The 17,757-nt window shown below is 37.7% G+C and overlaps 1 protein-coding gene across 4 annotated transcripts in view; it reads right to left on the reverse strand.

The window, feature by feature from the left end:
• Positions 1–1,214: 1,214 nt before the first annotated feature.
• The window catches only part of FNIP2 (folliculin interacting protein 2), a 53,569-nt gene continuing 37,026 nt past the window's right edge, over positions 1,215–17,757 (reverse strand). For all 4 annotated transcript variants that reach the window (XM_054064989.1, XM_054064990.1, XM_009558458.2 and 1 more), the window contains 8 exons: positions 17,364–17,452; positions 16,369–16,515; positions 16,071–16,240; positions 11,920–13,243; positions 11,230–11,386; positions 9,868–10,068; positions 6,264–6,379; positions 1,215–5,028 (listed from right to left, as the gene is read on the reverse strand). In XM_054064989.1, coding sequence (XP_053920964.1) covers positions 4,950–5,028; positions 6,264–6,379; positions 9,868–10,068; positions 11,230–11,386; positions 11,920–13,243; positions 16,071–16,240; positions 16,369–16,515; positions 17,364–17,452 — 2,283 coding nt within the window. In that variant the 3' untranslated portion in view covers positions 1,215–4,949. The remainder of the gene's footprint in view (positions 5,029–6,263; positions 6,380–9,867; positions 10,069–11,229; positions 11,387–11,919; positions 13,244–16,070; positions 16,241–16,368; positions 16,516–17,363; positions 17,453–17,757) is intronic.

Here is a 17,757-nt window from a genome sequence, read left to right on the forward strand (position 1 = left end):
AAAGGAGGCTCATGGAGTCTTACAAAGCCTGGGTACAAGTCCACGTCGCTGCTCCACACGAACTACTGAGCCAGTCCAACAGCCCACAAGTATCAAAAACACAGAGCAATCTCTCTCCTTTTCGCTCTTGTTTCTAGCTGAGGGGTCCTATCTCTTCCCTTGCCCTTACTCTAGGCACTTACTGGAGCCAAATTCAATTCATTAACCCAGCAGACAGCTATCAGCAGCCTTTTTTCCGCAAGCGTGCTGCACCTGGATATGAGTGATTCAATGAGGAACAGAGCAAGCCACAGCACAGCAACTTGCAGACGCAGCCTGTATGACAGAGGGAAAGACCTGACAGGGCAATAGAGTCTTCCCCTTGTTAAGGGGGTTGGCTGTTAAATTGTCTCAATCTTTCTTTCAAATCTGAAAGCACAGACTTAGTAAGAGGGAAGCAGCTACACAATTCGGCAAGAGAGCTGGAGTGCACTTACAGCTCACCACAGCGCCATCATTTGATGTACTTGTCACACAAAAACTCCTTTCATTCACCTAAACACCAAATCTGGTTAACCTCTCTAAGAGGTCATGATATGTGCAGGAATACCAACTTGAGCACACGTTTAACTGGAGTCAGCAGGCAATGCAGACTTCTCCTGATTTTCAAGTGTGTGCACACAAACATTTAACACCTTTGAGCACAAGACAATAAATGCTCCAGAGTTGATAATTACTGCAGCCAGAGCAGAAAAAAAGCTGTATACAGAGCACTGCAAAAAGTCCTTGATGCCAAAGTTCATGGGTTTTTGTTTCCAATCCTTGTTAACCCGACCAACAAGAAAATCTGAAATATTACAGTCTAGAGACCAGAAGCGCTTACACCCTACATATCAGATCATACCTCAGACCTGTTCAAAGATGTTCAGCATAATTACAGTTGATCATCTCTTTTCCATTTTTTGTAAATAAGAACTTTCCAATAAGCAGCAGAATACCTAGTTTTCACACTTCAAGAGTTCTTGTTCTATAAATAAAACAGGATAAAGCTTTCAAAGATGCTAATAGTGTTCACTTAGGTTCCATGTTTCGTGAAGTCTTCCTGTTAGACTCTTCCCGTAACATTTACTCCACTAATGGTTTATCAGATGTCCACACACTATTAGATCTTGGCTACAATAACAGCAATTTCAGAACTAAGTTTTAAAAAGAAGATACCAAATACAACTTACATTAATTTCAGAAAGTTTATTGCACCAAATGCCGCAAAGAAATAGACCAAAATGATAGCATACATAAACCACTATAAGAAAAAAAAGCCATGTAGTTTGACACTGGTATTCAGTCATTCCAAAAAAAGCCTATGGTCTCCAAACATGCAATAGCAACACACTTTTTCTACTATGGAAAAACTGCTATGTATGTCAAAGTAGCCTACTTGACCTAATGAGGAAAAAAAGTCTAGAATATATTTAACAGTACAGACTCAATTTTGATTTGGGTCCTTTTAACTGAAGTAGAAGTCACACTTGAGGGATAAGTGACCATTTTGTGTAAACATTATACATATAACAGTTTGGTGTGTCTAAAAAAGGGGGTTTGACTTCAAGAGTAAAGATGCATATAGAAGGGAGCAGGGAGGGTCAGTCTATAACTCTGGAGGATGCCTTTCAAAGTGTGGATAAGAGAATTGGTGTCTAGTACTTTCTTTTGAGCAGAAGAAAGTTGTATACACTAGTTTAGAGAGTACCTACTTAAATTAAAATATTTAGAACTGGGTATTGTTTGGGGTTAAAGAATGCATTTAGATTAAGTACTACAATTTAGTTCATTCCTCCCCTCTGTGTATAAAGGTTTATCCTTGCCTGAAAAAAAAGTATACATTCTTTAAATCGCACTGTGTAAACTGCAATGTGGGATTTTGGAAAGACTGTGCACTCCCACTTAACCAAGAAAGTGTGTATTTAAGTTTACAAAACCCTATATAATACTGATAAACCCAACTTTGGAATATTTGAAAATTAAGCTACATTATCAATTCTAAACATATCTGTACATTCATATCACTTTTCATTCTATTAAAAACAGAAACATGCTCTAAAATCATCTAAGAACACATTTGTAAATATTTACTGCCCTGTCATGCCACACTAATTTACATAAACAGCAAGATGCTACCAAAAACAAGTTAAAGACTTAGAGTCAAAAAAAGCCCTAGAAGGTGGAATCCTGTCAACTGAGGTAGTACATTTGGTAGAGGGGAAAATATGTATTTAACTTTCTTTAGTCTAAAGCCTTTTAAAGGTAATAAATAGCTATCATTTTGGATTTTCTTTCTCCCAAAACTAAAACTGTGAGAACAGGGTAGTTCATTGTGTAATTTCCGAAGAGCAGCAAAATGTTAGAGAAAGCAGCAAGAACTATACAGTTTTAGCCTAGGCTGAAGAAAATCCAAGTGCTTTTGACTACTGGCTCACATGCCACCCCTAGGTTAATTTGATGTCTTGTCTAAAGCATCATTTTTTTGTGGTTTTTTTTTGTTTTGTTTTTTTTTAATAGTTGGTGTAGTGAAATTGGGTGTTACTGATCACGTTATTACTCTTGAAATCACTGAATGATGGTTGATCTTTGACTTCCTTAGTACACTCCATGACAGCAAAAGCACACGTTAGCACATATGTCTTTGAAGAATAGTCAGAATCTGTTCAGATAAAACCCCAACTAATACTTTAAGAGAACTGGAATTGACTTAATGAACTCAACTACAATTTAAGAGTGACATGAAATAGAGAAAGTACATAAGGACTTCTATATACACTTAGGGAAACAGTTAATCCTCCTACACATTCTCCATCACAGGGATAGTTTAGAAATATGTAACTTGCTCTATGCTTCTTTCTTTGTCTTAACCTTGTGGAATAGAGAGCTAACAGCTATATGCAGAGGTAAGTTTATTTCCCAGTAGATAGAAGAATTCAGACCAAAGGTATGAAAAGTTTGCTTACCTATAAGCAGTAGGAAAAAATCTGAACCACAGAGATTTTTGCCTTTTTAGGCAGAATACTAGGGACAAGTATGAAAATGTGATAAAAGAAACATCTGGAATGTTAGGTCAAACCCAGTATAAAAAGGAACAACTTTAGAAGATTGTAACAGAAGATTAAATATCCCTTCACTTGGAAACAACCTCTCTCTACAGTAGGTCAGTCTACCTATTTCCCTCAAAAAGCAACACAAGGTTAACCAAGACCCCATCACATTTAAACAACTCACAATGTGCACATCTCATTGTTTCAAATCATTGAAAATTTACTGTAGAAAAGTCCAAACATCAAGGTAGTAGGAAATAAAAACACTTTTATTAAAAGCTTGTCCCTTCAGTGTTAAAAATCTGTAATCACCAATGAGGAGAACTCACAACCAGTGACCTGGAGTTTCTTATTAGAATTCACTATTCCCAAGCAATTGTGTTGCTAGTAATTTGCTTGCAAGGTGACAATTTCAGACACCTCATTCCTGCTGGCTCACAACAGAATGGTCCAACATTGAGTTTTCCATTTCCTTAAGAATGTTTGGTTTAGATCCTTTGTTCTTTCATGTCTGGTCCACAGTTTCATATCCAGCTTAACAGTGCTTTAAGCAATAAAAGTAATTTCTTTTTTTACATTCATGTTATCAACCACATGAAAACGGTAAAATACAAAATTTTAGTTTGCTTTCTAGAAACATAGGAGGCCAGTATCAACTAGTGGAGAAGTAGTGTCTGGTCTCAGAGTAGTTAACCTATTGAGGAAAGGCACCCGGACGATAGTTCAAGATTCCTGTAGCATCAAAAAGGGAAACTGCAAACATTCATAGTGATATCAAGTATTGGGGTTTGCCCCCTACATTTCATTTTAGTTCAGACAATGTTCCTCTTTCCTTCCTACTGAGAGGGACAACAAGTACCTGAAAAAAAGTAATACTTTTGCTGAAGGTTTGGTGGCGGATTGTTTGTAGTCTTTTATTTCTCTGATAAGATTGTCTTCAGTTTGTGCCAACAGCTTGGTGCACGTGCGCACAGACACGCACTAACAGCACTGGTATCATGCAGAAGTTTGTCAAATTCATACTCCTTGGAGATAGTAACACGTGATGACAAGACACAGGTTTAGTTCCCAGGACTACAGTCAGATAGAAACTCAAAAGTTACTGAAGTTGCATCAGCAACAAATGTAAACTTGTAGCAGAAATTCCATAAGGCTTTCCCACAAAATCCCTGTCTCAGAAGTCCATTCCATTTCTAAGCATGGGCTCATTTGAATGCCTCCTCACTGAAACAGAAGCAGCCACAGCGTTCTTAAGCTCTTGTCCTTAAAGGGAAAAGTCACATCACCTCATGCACACCTTCATTCCCATATAACATTTGGCTGCTGAACTCAGGTTTCTTATTCCAAGCCCATCCCTTTTACTATAGAAAATCATGCATATCCTCTGCAAGAAAATCACGTTCCATCTAAACCACTTGTGTACAGGAACACTATATACATAGTTTACAGCTCCTCCTCCTCGCAGCAATGAAACATACACCACACCACACTCACAAGCATAGTATTACAAAATCCGTTCTAACCCACTTGTTCTTTTAACTGTTACTTCACGGTTTTGAGCAGCGTTGTGGATGGCAGCTTCTGATCTGCCACATAGTGTTACCCTTTGTCCTTAGAATAAAAATAAAATGCAAGGATGCAGTCACTTTAAGTCAGAAGTGAGATTGTAAGAAAAACCTGAATGCCTTTTACATTATGTAAACTGAAGTCCTCCGATAAAACATCTGGTTGAAATCAGAATCGGAAGGTGGTAGAATGTAAAGTCAACACTTGCTTTCCTCAGTGTTCCCCTTTTACCAGTGCTTGGCAACTCTGTTCTTCATTCAACATTCCCACTTTCTTTATTTTACTTTAAGGGAATGACAATCCTGAGTTTTTAATTTATAAGAGTATTTGAGCAACGTATGGGGAATGAGTACTTGCTATAGCAGCCAACAAAGGCAAGTCATTGGATTCAATCCTAGAAATTGGAAAAAAAAAGAAAAGAGACAGACTTTTAAATGTACAGTCACCTTCACAAAAGAGAAACACAAAAAGATGTTTTTAATTTACTTTAAAGAAATTGGAAGTGTCTTGCTATAACAGTGTTGTTTAACTATTATTGATTGCTATTACTCATAACATACTAGGAAAGGTAGGTAACAAGGTCTAAAACCAAGAAGTATGCTACTATTTAACTCAAAAGATAGCAGTACCACATTTTGTGGTATATAATCTTCTGTAGTTTAAACAACCATTTATTTATTTGTTAAACCATAAGCCTTAGCTCGTAGTCTTACGTAGGCACCAATAAACCCGGTTTAAGAAAGCACTAAACATCAGCTTATGGAAGACTGATTATTTCATGTTTTGAATATAACTGTGTTCACCATACAGTAGCACTTTCTTTCATAAAATGACCAAGATCTGAAGTTATTAATTATTCTACAATAACAATACTAGTAATGTCTCTCAAATGTAATGCTCATCTTCCAGCCATTTCCAATGTAAAGCTACTCAGAGGGCATGACATATGTGTATATTTATGTGTATTTATACACATATGCACACACACCAAGAAAAGTGCTTATATCGGGGTTTCACTATTTACAGGTACATTTCTCAATATTAAATCTTGAACAGTCTAGATAAAGATACATTGAGTTTCACCTACAGCAAGTGCTAAAAATCATCTTCTTGGGAATGTGTATTAACTTCTTTCCCTTCTCCCCCCCTTGCTGTCAGCAGGTGCATCCCTAAAGGTTGCACGCTAATCAAGTACTATTATTAGAAGACAGCTTCCAACCAGGACACCTGTCTATTTTCTTAAAACTGCTTTTTGAGAACCTCTCTTCCCTCAAGATACACCTGCATGACCTAACCTTCCAAAAATTCTCAAGTATTCACTGAGATGAATTTTTCACTAAGGAGATGGAGACAGAAAGAACACATATGAATGCGTGGATAACCTCCTAATGACCAAAATGCAAACTTTCTTCATTCTGAATATTTAAGAATGACAAGTGATTTGTTCTTGCTCTCAAACTGTGTCTCCTAATTTCCAGATGGCTCAGTAGAACATAATTTTACACTTTATGAAGCACAAAAAAGAGTGCTAAATACAAAGAAAAAAGCAAGTCCCTGGAAGAAAAGATACAAACACTCAGAAACTGAAAAGTTTTGCTACTGTTTAAGACAGATATCTGCAATACTCACCCCAATACAATTCCTAGTTCTTTTACGTGCACTCTTGTATGTCCTCGCAGATATTCTGACAGCATTTTGCTTTTGAGATACATCTCTTGTAGTCTATCTTCAAGATGCATTATACACTGTAAATACAGACCAAAAACCACAGAACAGCTTTAGCAATTGCATGCAAATTTCACAGAAATGTAGCCATACTATTTTAGCTTCTAATCTTAGCTGGAACATGTTCAAGACTAGCTCTCCACCCCAAAATTCTGAAGAGGCAATTGGTTACAGCTGTGCTAGCAACATTACGAAGTTACACTACGTTCTCAAAGAAGACTCCCTTCAAAGAACCACGGCATTCCAGCTTTCTTGGGCAGGTTTGTTGCACAAACTGCACATCCATTTCCCAATTATATCAGCCACAGTGTTTCTGCCGACTTACATAGTTATAACTAGGTTCAAAGACACTCAAGACATCTTATTAAGAATCAAACCAGAATAGTTGGACCGAGATGTCTTTGTTATAAGTCAGTACCATTTTTATCTTTTTATCTTGCTCATCATAAAATTAGAGCTCTTTTGCTTACTACTTTACTGGAGAAGCTAGATTACAAATCCTTTTCAGGTATTTGTTTTTATTAGTCCTAGGTACTTTTAGTTTAAAATGTTTTAAACATTTGATGCTGTTTGCAAAAGGTAATAGTTCAAGTTGAAATACCAATTTAATCGCTCCCCTTTCCTTTCAGCAGTAGCATGCTAGAAATGCAAGTTATTTTTAAATACAGTCATGTGGTATACGGTAATTTCTCATACACCAAATGCAGGAAAGTAGATGAACCTTAGCTTTGAAGAGACAGGGATTTTTTTGGTAAGACAAGGTGAGTAGGTAGGATGTCATATCAGGTATTTTGCTCTAGGACAAAAGGTACATTCCATTTGATATATTCCTTTTTTCCACAGAGATGACCACTTCAAAAAAGTTAAATTAGTTCAGCTCTCCAAACTCCAGGAGATGAAAGCAGGAAGCACATGCAGAACCTCACATTATCAAGTGTATAATCATCCAGCAGGCGCAGACAGCAATCAGAAACAGAGTAGCAGCAAATAGCTTCAGGCCATCGTCTTTTCAACTTGAATAAAAACCATAAGTATTAGAAATGAGATCCTGTGAAACCAGCTTTCCTAATTAAAAAATAATGAGGAAAAAAACACATTCCTGCTGATAGGTGGCCTACCATGTATTTTTCTGATGGTCTGGAGCAAGACAAAGATTTTTTTTTTTAAAAGATTCTCTGAGCTTATATTCTTAATTAAGGAAGATACAGAATCATTTTTAAAAACATGCTACACAGAAGTAGAATGAGACAACATCCAAGTTGGAAAGGCAAAAGCTTTTGAGAGCTGTTTGACCTATTTGTTTTCACTCAAGTCATTATAATCGCAATATCCCAATTCTTGCTGAAAGAGAAACATTCACAAAAAGCCTTTGAGCACTTTCTCACAAAGTAGTAGTTCAATAAATTCGAATTCCCATATACATGCTAAAGGATTATAAATTTGGGGTTTTTTTAACCCAAGTTGCGAAGGAGCAAGTAAGGAAGAATCCAACATTATTCTAAATTACAGATCCTTACATAAGATTATCTACTCCTCCTGAACACCAGTAAAGAATTTTTAAGAGAATCTTTAATTTAAAGAGAATCTTCCTCATAAGCTCAGTGCATTAATGTATTTTGTTAAAAAGGTCCACTTTAAGTTTTGGGTTTTTTTATGTTAGCTTCCTCCACAGTTTTTCTCACTGACTAAATGAAAAAAAAAAAAGTCAAGTAACTTCTAAAATTAGAAAAGTTGCTTAAAATTAGTTTAAAAGTGCAGGTAAGACTTTGGACATTGCTGACATGCAGTAGTTACACTCATCTCTTCCCTATAACTCTGGCACACTGCAAAGCTCTCTGCAGTGAACAGTCTGAAGTGCCACAAGATAGGTATCACCACTTGCCTTTCATCCCGTTTCAAGCTGAGTTTTGTTTTTTGTTGTACAACAAAAAAAAACAGATTATTCAAGTGAACAGTAACTGCATGTAAAAAAATGTACACTTAATAAAGGAAGCTTCAAACATACTGCATTATGTTCATCTCTGATGGGTATTTAGTACACATTTTTGTAAAAATTTAAATCAATAGAACCACTACAATAAAAAGTCACACTTCTCCCCCTAGAGTTTAGTGGAATACTTGACTTTCATGCACCTGTTTCTGTTTTACCAGAAAGCTGTAAAATCCTCCAACATAAGGACCAAAGTGTCCCTAAAGCGGATTATAGAAAATTTACAAACTACTAGCACTGTCACTTCACTGTTCCTTTTTGTAAGAAAAAGGAAATTAAAAATCCTGAGAAAGATTCCCCCTCCAAAATCCCCCCACAAAACACACAAATCAAGGCATACACAAAAATCAAGGCAACATTGAAAAGAACACTTCAGTTGAACTATTCAGTTTAGAAATGCCAGAATTTAAGCTGCTACTGTGCAAGCGTTAGGATATAATTTTATCTGAAATTGCATATTTTTAAATGTCCAGAATCCACAGACATTGACAAAAATATGTCATTAACATATTTTGCCTAGCCCTTGACTTAGTGTAACCGATACCACTATTTTTATCTAAAACAGTGCCAACTAATAATATTTCCAGCTGTTACTGTTTAGCTTTATCCTCCTCTTCCATTTCCCACAAAAGTCATTACACGGGTCTCCTATAAAGTTTCTCAAAGCTACCCGCTAAAAGACAAATCAACCCTGTTAATTGAAAAAGGGGCGACTACCAGAAAAAATACCCTATCTTTCCTCCTCTACAATTATGCATTAAAACTTGTACTATAATTACTGCTGTCAGACTTGCAGGTAGTTTTCTTGTAATCAGCAAAAACAGTATTACCAATTTGCTCTGATGAACGCCACTACTAATGAGAACAGGAAAGGATGCTGTGGGATAGGGAGTATGGGCTATCACAAATTAACATTCCTGCTGTAACCCACACATCCACAAGCATTTTCAAGTTTCAGTCTCCTCCCATCAAGCTTATAGAGACATTGGCAAAACTATCCGAGACAGCAGTTGCTGACAGCGTTGGCTGAAATATGCCTAAAACAGAAGGGTCAAGTAAACACACAAAGGCACAATTATCCGGGGAGGAGAAAGAAGAGGCATCCACTGCGTGGGGCTAGATAGAAGGCCTAAGAATATAAAGTTGCACGCTAGAAACAGGCCTGGGCAGACAGAAAGTTCAGCAGAGTAGAGGTGTATAGAAGTTATATAAACAAAAAAAGTTAAAGCTAAATTTAAGAACCCTAGTCAAACATGAGGACCATGCTAAAACTGCCTAAGTAATTTCAATTTTAGGGTATGCATTTTGGAGTAGTTAACTCTAATCTGATCTTAGATGCAAATTATAGATAAAACAGTATCTATTATTGGACTGCAGCACATATTCTTTTAAACATGTTATACCAGCTCTGCATTATTTCAGGTATTAGCTCATTGGTACAGCAATGCAGCATACAAAACTATCTGCTAAGATAAGCAATTTTTCATTAGCTTCAGTCTTCAGTAAAGAAATACTTACAAAGTCAGCCGGGACGTTGAGTTTGTAAAGCTGTAAAATAGACTGCAATAAACTGGATACTTGACTGGAAACCAAAACATCCTTGCCTAACTTCATGTTGTCCATCATCTTTCTCTGGCTCGTAGCTACTTGTACGTTCCATCTATCTGTGTCTGCAATAATGCAGACAGCTTCTGCAATGGGCTCATCCAGCACCGGATGCTGCAACAGACAGAATAAAAACATTGTGACACTTTCATATACATTTCCACAACTAAAAAGGTTCCACTTCTATTCGTACTAAGTCAGGGAATAAGAAAGTGATCCAGTTAATGTTTTTGTCCAGTAGGAAACCAAAGGCATCTCAAAAATAAGAAGGAATACCAACTTCAGTGACAGAGTTTACATTCAGTAATATTGGGTCAAGTCAAGTCTTAAGTGCCAATTTGATCAAGGCATTTGATTTTGTTTAATTAGAGCTTCAAAATCACTACTTTAATATTTTTTTCTTCAAGTATTTGGCAGCCTTCCCTGAAAAAATAATTTTCTTCCAAAATGAAGAGAAATAATTATATTGATTGGTGAAAATACATTTAAAGTTTCAGAGACATGCGAGGGATTTCACTATGCACAATCAAGGCAGGGTATGCATGAAGAGACAGTAGCATATTAGACCAATCTGATGTTGTTTAAAAGAAGTTATATACACATCACTGTTTCGGACAGTACATCAACTCATTTCACCAGGATGATTCTTAATTGCCATAGCGAAGTTGTTGACAATTAGTATGCAATTTTAGATGTTTATCTAGTAAGGTCACACAGTTATTTTAGTGAAAGTTCAGTTATAAGTTAATTATATAATTTAGGAGTACCTAAAGTAGAGTAAGAACATGACAATATTCTTAGATACAGACAACTACTTTCTGTAGTAATTTCTGCTACAGCCTTCTGTAATGTAGACCTCCATAAGACTTCATCTCACTTCATCTTAGTGAGAACACATGCCACTAAGAAGCAAAATAAGCCATTTCAACTTGCATATTATTTTATGAAATTAGATAATTGTCTGCTATTGTGACTGAAGACAAGCAGTTTGAGATTTTTTTTTCCTTGTTTGTAACTTCAAGTTGCAATTTTCCTTGTGTTTATCTTTGAAGAGAAAACTTAAGACAGCATAAAGGAAAGCATATGTGATTCTTCTATGAACAGGAATTGCACATAATGAATTAAGGGCTTATACTTTTCCAGAAGGAAGATTTCTGGTGTGGCCGTTAAGAACAGGCAAGTAGAAAGAAACACAACCTTTTCAAAGGACCTGGTTAAGAAGATTTTAGTAATACCACAACTCCTACTATAACTCAGAATAATACTTTAACTCACATGCACTGCATGAAGTAGGTCTGCTAGTAGACACTGCTTGAGTTTTTCATCATTATTTATTCCATGTAGCACTAGATCAGGTACATACGTATGACAGTAACCACCTAGAAGTGATCTTCCAAAATTTTTCACATATTGACTGCTGATTGTATTTGACCTGAAATACAGAAATACAAAGCAGGTAAGATTCTTTTTTGACAGACTGCATTCAGATTTTAAGGGAATGCTGTGTTTGGTTTATCACCCCTGCTTAAGCATCAGCAAGCTGCACACGTGCTTGTAAAGCTCAGAAGCTTTCAAACAGGACACCCCTATTTATTTCAAATCTGTCTTTGATTTGTCAAATACAAAGTTATCAGTTTAAGCAAAGATGACGTTTTGCCTGCCCTTAGATGTTCTGTCCACACACCTATATCAAATGTTTCAGGCAGTTTACGTAAAAAGATCTGACCACTTTGTTAGACATTTGAAGAACACCTTTGTCACAAAACTACCTAAACCTGCCTCATCTTGATTTTCTTTCTGCCAAGTATTTTTTACAAGAATGCTAACCACATCAATGTCTGTTATGGATTCATTTGCAACAAACTTAGTCAAGATCCTAGAGGATTTCAGACTTAAAACTCCACACATTTCTAAAAGTAGCAACAGCTTTTGACTCCATTTAGTTCTAAATCTATACTTTCTTACCTTGGTAAAGGAAGTTCCACCTCTGCAAACTCTTCAAGTTGTTTGTTGACACTACTATGATGCACTTCATCAGTGTAAGGGATACAGCAATCACCTTCTTCATCACTGGCTCCAAGAGCGCTGTCTGAACTCTCATTCCTTGGAATGTCCCCTTCAACTCTAAAGGGGATTTTCCTTCCAGCATCCCCATAGGGGACATCTTTAGCGCCTACTTTAGAGGGATCCCGTTTGACATCAGAACCTGCTTCTACACAGCCAGGGGAATAGCTGTCCAGATTGCCAGTACATAAAGACATCGTTTCTTTCAAGCTTGGCAATTTTACAGTTTCAATGTTATCCGTGGGCAAAAGTGGTTTACTAGATACTGTGTTCACTAAATTAATTTCAGTTCCTTTATTTTCCATATGTTGGTTAAGCATAGTGTCATTCCCCTCACAAGGTGGGACTTGTGCATAAAATCCACTGTGTTTACTGAAGGGTACAGAGGCAGCTTCACAACCTTCTTTTTGAGTCTGGGGAGAATCCACAGTCAGATTTGTGGAACTTGAAGCACAATGTATCACCTCTGGATTTTTTCTGAAAGCCTTCAGATTTTCTTCCATTTCCCTTCTGTGAGTTTCTAAATCTGACTCTGGTGACGTAGAACTTCCAATCTGAAAGGTGACCTTTTCTAAGTGTGAACTCCTGTGGCCAGACCTTTCAGGACAAGGTAAGGCAGACGACCTACTAGACAACTGCTTTTCTACTTTTCTCTCATTCTGGTTCTTAGTCTTCTTTATAGCCGTTAAATCCTCCAATTTAGATGGCTCTTCAAAGTGGTCAGATCTGATTCCTGTATCAGTGACAGTTCTTTTCCTACCATCAGCTGCTCCTTTGTGGAAACTGCTAGTTGGACAGTCAACAGATGCTTCGGAGTTCTGACTGCCTTTTCCTACTGCTTCTCTCTTTTCTTCTAAGGAGGCTGGGACAGTACGAGTGCTTTCTGGGTCATGTGCCCACTCTATAGTACTATTGTTCTTACTTCCATCGCTCTTTGGAGGTAGGATTGGTGGCACAAGGGCAGGCTCATTTTTAACAGTAACAACCACATAATCCGACTCCTCTATCTCTCCTTTTTCTAGTACAGTTGTGATCTTGCTTCCATTTAGCACTTGCTCTCCTTCCCCCGCCTTCTCACTCCATGTCAGATGATTTTCCTGCAGCTCAGAGCAGCGAATGAAGTAAGTTAGAACGTAGAGCAAGCGCTGCACCAACTCCTTATGTTTTCCAACAATAACAGTTCGAGTCAATCTAACTGGAGAGCCTATGGCACCATAGAGATCACCTAGATAGGAAAACAAATTTCACATTTGGTTGCAATATAAGATACACTGTTTAAATTCAACACATTTTGAAATATCACTTACTACAGACACACATCAGACAGTAAGTTTTTCATAGCAAGTTCATAAAACTTTAAAATAAAAAATAAAAGAAGTCCCTTACCACTTCTTACACCTGCTTGTGCCAGGTTTTGGTGGGTTTTTGGGAGGGATTAGTCACTAATACTTAGTTTTTTTCTGTTCAAAGCCACTAAGGTTTTTATTTATATTATGCTTACAAGACTTGGAAATTGACACAATAGGTGGTAAAGAGAATATGGATCTAAGCTTAGAAGCCAGCTATATTATTTTCTTTCTTGTTGTTTTTTTTTTTTTTTGACTTTTTTTTATAATCTGTTTAATTATGATCACTTTTTCTGTTAAACAGAAATTTTCACACAGATAAAATCTAAATTATATTTTCCAGGACCAAGATATCAAAAAAGCAAAAGGGATTCCATGATCAGCTTAGTAAATAAGGTTCTGAAAATAAAACTGGCATGTAACTAATTTATCAGGCACTTTCATGTACTTGGGAGTCAGCCCCACTAACTTGAGCATTTATGTTTGGCGGAGTGTTCACTACTAAAAATACAAGTACCACGTGATAGGTAGGTACTACAATATAATCTGAGTCCCACCAAGAACCGCTTATTTGCTACCTCATTTATCCTGAAGAAATGTTTTAACAGAACCAAAGGTCATATCCTACTTTCAACACATTTGTTTGGGAGAGTGGTAACTATCTTCCAGCTGCCTATAATCCTCTATCAGCTGAAGGGTTTCTACTCCAAGGTTCTGGTAGAAGTAAACATAGATAGCTAACAAGGGAACATTTACACGCTCTACCAGACCTAGGTGGGTTATTTCAAGAATAATGTCTATTAGGAGGTTGAGTTAACCCAGCTGTCTTTACCTGATACCCATTAGAGAACACCCACTATATACCTTTGACCAAACTGTGGCCACTATTACCAGCAGATGGGAGACAACCACCAAAAAGCTCATTTTCTCTAAGCACCATAAGTGTTCACCTCGAAAGTAGGCTTCTCTGGCTTGAGACTTTATCAACTACCTGCTAATCTACCAGATTGCTTTAGGTGTTAAATCCTTGCTTAGGGATGCTCAAATACTGCCACCAGGATTTTGCACTACACCTTAAGAAGCAACGCTAAGTTATAATCAGTTTCAGGAAAGTTTCTACCAAGGGCAAAGAAACCTCTAGTTTCAATATGAGGAGCAGCCAAAAAAAAACCCCTAAATTTCACATTCATGCCAGTCTCCTCTTTGCCATACAGAGCATAAAAGGAAGAAGGCTCCTAGACACATTCCTGCAAAATAAGGATCAATGAGACAGTGAGTGAGAACAGTGGAATTACTATCTCCCCTGCTAAGATCTGCTACCAGGTGATGCCAGCACTGCATTGGGGAGGCTGCTGTGTGGTGGCATCAGAGTCCTGTCTTCCCCTAGTTAAGAACAAACACCTCTGTAGTTTAACATTCCAGCAAAATCATTCCTCAGTAATAGAAAGCAGGCTTCAGGCTACTCAAATGGAATTAACCTCAATGCTTGGTGTGCCACAAGGGCTAGCATTTTGGAGAGGAAATGGAAAGATCTTTCTACTTTCAAGTTGAGCATAGTTGCTATGGAAATCAGATTCAGGCTTCATGTTCATTTGCACAACTGACTTTTATATAAAGCCATTACTAATAAGACAGTACAAAGTCAAAGTCTTGGTCTTCAGGACCTACTGTTAAGGCCAGTAGATTGAAGCTGATGTCTAACTGATGCTATCATGCCTTCCTGATAGCGGTACTTATAGCTGTATCAGTATGTAATTGTAATTTATATGTAATATGTCTGAACATAGTTCTGAAGGTGGGAAGACAGGTACGTTAGAATCCGTTCCTTAATAAAAAGTCATTTCCATTTCAAGGCACTAAGTCACATGAGTCTTTCCAAAGAAAGAAACGAATAAAATGTAAAAAATCTGTGACTTTCTAAAGAAAGAGACCAGCAGAGGGCAACCTCTTACTTTCACGATCAGTTACTGTAACCACCTAATAATGGCTTTTGGACTTTTTAAGAACAAAACCAAACTACAAAACATTTTGAGCTCAGGCACTTGCAGCTTGGCTAGGCAAATTCTGGTAGCAACATACAGCCTGGGAAGACATGAAGAGAAACAGATTCTTGATCAGTCCCACCAGTGGTGCCTCCTGAGAGAAACCACAAGAGTTACTGCCTACCTTATGCGTCATTTTTATATCCCCGGGCCTAGCTACGTCCTGAGCAAGCTTCTATTTTCCCCCCTCCAAGTCCAATCCATTACTTCTCTGCATAATGTTTTAAAGAGATCCTAAACCAGGAAACGCTTTACTACAACTACATTGCCAAGGCAGCAATTCTTGGTTTCATAGATTTCTAAGAACAAACACAATCACAACCAGCAGCACAGTGAAAGTCACATTATTGCTTTAGTGTGCATCTATGTTATATGGCAGTATAGTATATCAGTTAAAGTCAAGGCTGATCTGATGTCAGACCCACAGCTGATGCCAATAAGCGGAGGAACTTTCAAGGAAAGAAACAGAACACTCAGGCTATGCATACACTGCTCCAAATGCTCTGTTAAACCAGATGCAAGGCATCTGTTGGTAACTGCCCCAGCTTACAGCAAGGCAAATCAGCAAATGTGATCTGGATCACCAGTAGCTCTTAGACAAAAGGAGTGGATGCAGGAAGATGCTAGCTGTAGAGAAGTCTGAAGCTTTCCATTTCCTACTGACCAAGCTGTGCCCAGAGAGGGTTATATGGATGGGATTTTGCCAGCATGTTCACATCCTGTGATGTGCGCTTCTCAGAGAAGGCCTTTATGGGAGGATGGTCAACCGGCATTACTGTTGGGACCCAAGCCAGATGATATGTCAGCACCGCAGTTAACAAAGCAGCAAAGAACCTAGAAAAAAAGAATATGACCAAAGTATCATCAGCAAAAGAATATCCCATTAAATGTTCTAATATACCCACATGCACTGGGAAGCAGCCAAGCCTTTTTTTAAGAAAAAGGGCGTGGGGGAAGCTTACTGATTTTTGTTGATCTGTTCTATTAGAAACGTAAATTCTTTAAGAAAACGCTGGCATAGCTGATTCTTTTCTAGGGTGCTGGACATCATATTAAGCCACACAGGCTCTGCAATTCTTGGAACAGAATACAGGTTCCAGATGGTAACCCTGCACAAAGAAAATTCCCAAAAAGTAAGTGTTAATAGGCACGTTTCCATCTTGCAAATACAAGTAGCCCGTTTCCCCTTCTATTGTCCATAGCTTTTTATTTATTTGGTTTTTTTGAAAGATCTAAGAGACTAAACAAACCATAATAGTTTTCCGGATACAGTAATTACTAGTGCCCCAGAAACCTGGTCTGTTTAACTCATTGTACCAGTAACTTGGTGTCTTCATATGAATTACACTTGTTTTCCCTCTCTTGCATTCTCCTGTGTATTTGTATTCAGAGAAACAATTCAGTAATCATTTTGAGGGGGAACAGAACCCATTCTATTCACTGCAGTGATTTGATTCCACAGTCCAGACATTACAGAAACTCAACCCTACGAAAGCCTCGTCTCTCTCTCCTGGGCTGCCTTTCTTGGCCTCTGGCCATTCCTTCCTCTCTCTGGTACCAAAGAAGTGAGCCTCTGACAGCAGCTTTCTTGTCAGTTACACTGTTTGGCATCCATGACTAGAAGCAGACTAATCATCTACCCAAATACAACCACCAATCCTCTGGTTTGCACAGGCATCAGCAGAAGCCAACTCTTGATAAGATCATAAAGATTTTAATTGACAATCCCAGGTACAGGTGAGTGCAATAGAACTACGCTACGCTTACTCTCATTTCGAAAATGGCTGAGCTAGGTCTGTTAAAGTTTTGTAAAAATATTTACTTAATACCCAATACAGAAAATTCATTCACACTAAGTTACAAGACCCTCCTTCCAGCTCCTTGTAAATGGAAGTCACAAATCTTTAGATGGGCATGGGAAGAGCTCTCCTTGTAATACAAAATTTCACCAACTCACCTGAATTCTCCCAGGGCATCCATGACACGGCTGATATAAACCTGCACTCTTTGGCTGGATTCTGCTATTTTTCTACATGATATCATGGCCTTGATTAAAAGACACAAACAAGCTTTTTAAAGGATTCACATTTTTCATTTTTTCAAGGTTTCTTAACACAAAATAATGACGATCTAACTCCAGTGCTATACAGCCACTCAGGACAGCAACAGTTGCCAACCTCCCACCACCTCATGAGAGACCAATCCCTAAGACTGAACATGGGGAGAGAGAACATTTTTGAGAGAGTAAGGAGAAGACATCAACAGATATTTGTCTCTTTTAGTGATTGCATGAAAGGATATAAACCATCTCCACAGTCTCCAGGGAGTCAAGAAACCCTCAATAAAATACA

Source organism: Cuculus canorus, chromosome 4 (assembly GCF_017976375.1).
Source record: "Cuculus canorus isolate bCucCan1 chromosome 4, bCucCan1.pri, whole genome shotgun sequence".
Lineage (NCBI taxonomy): Eukaryota > Metazoa > Chordata > Aves > Cuculiformes > Cuculidae > Cuculus > Cuculus canorus.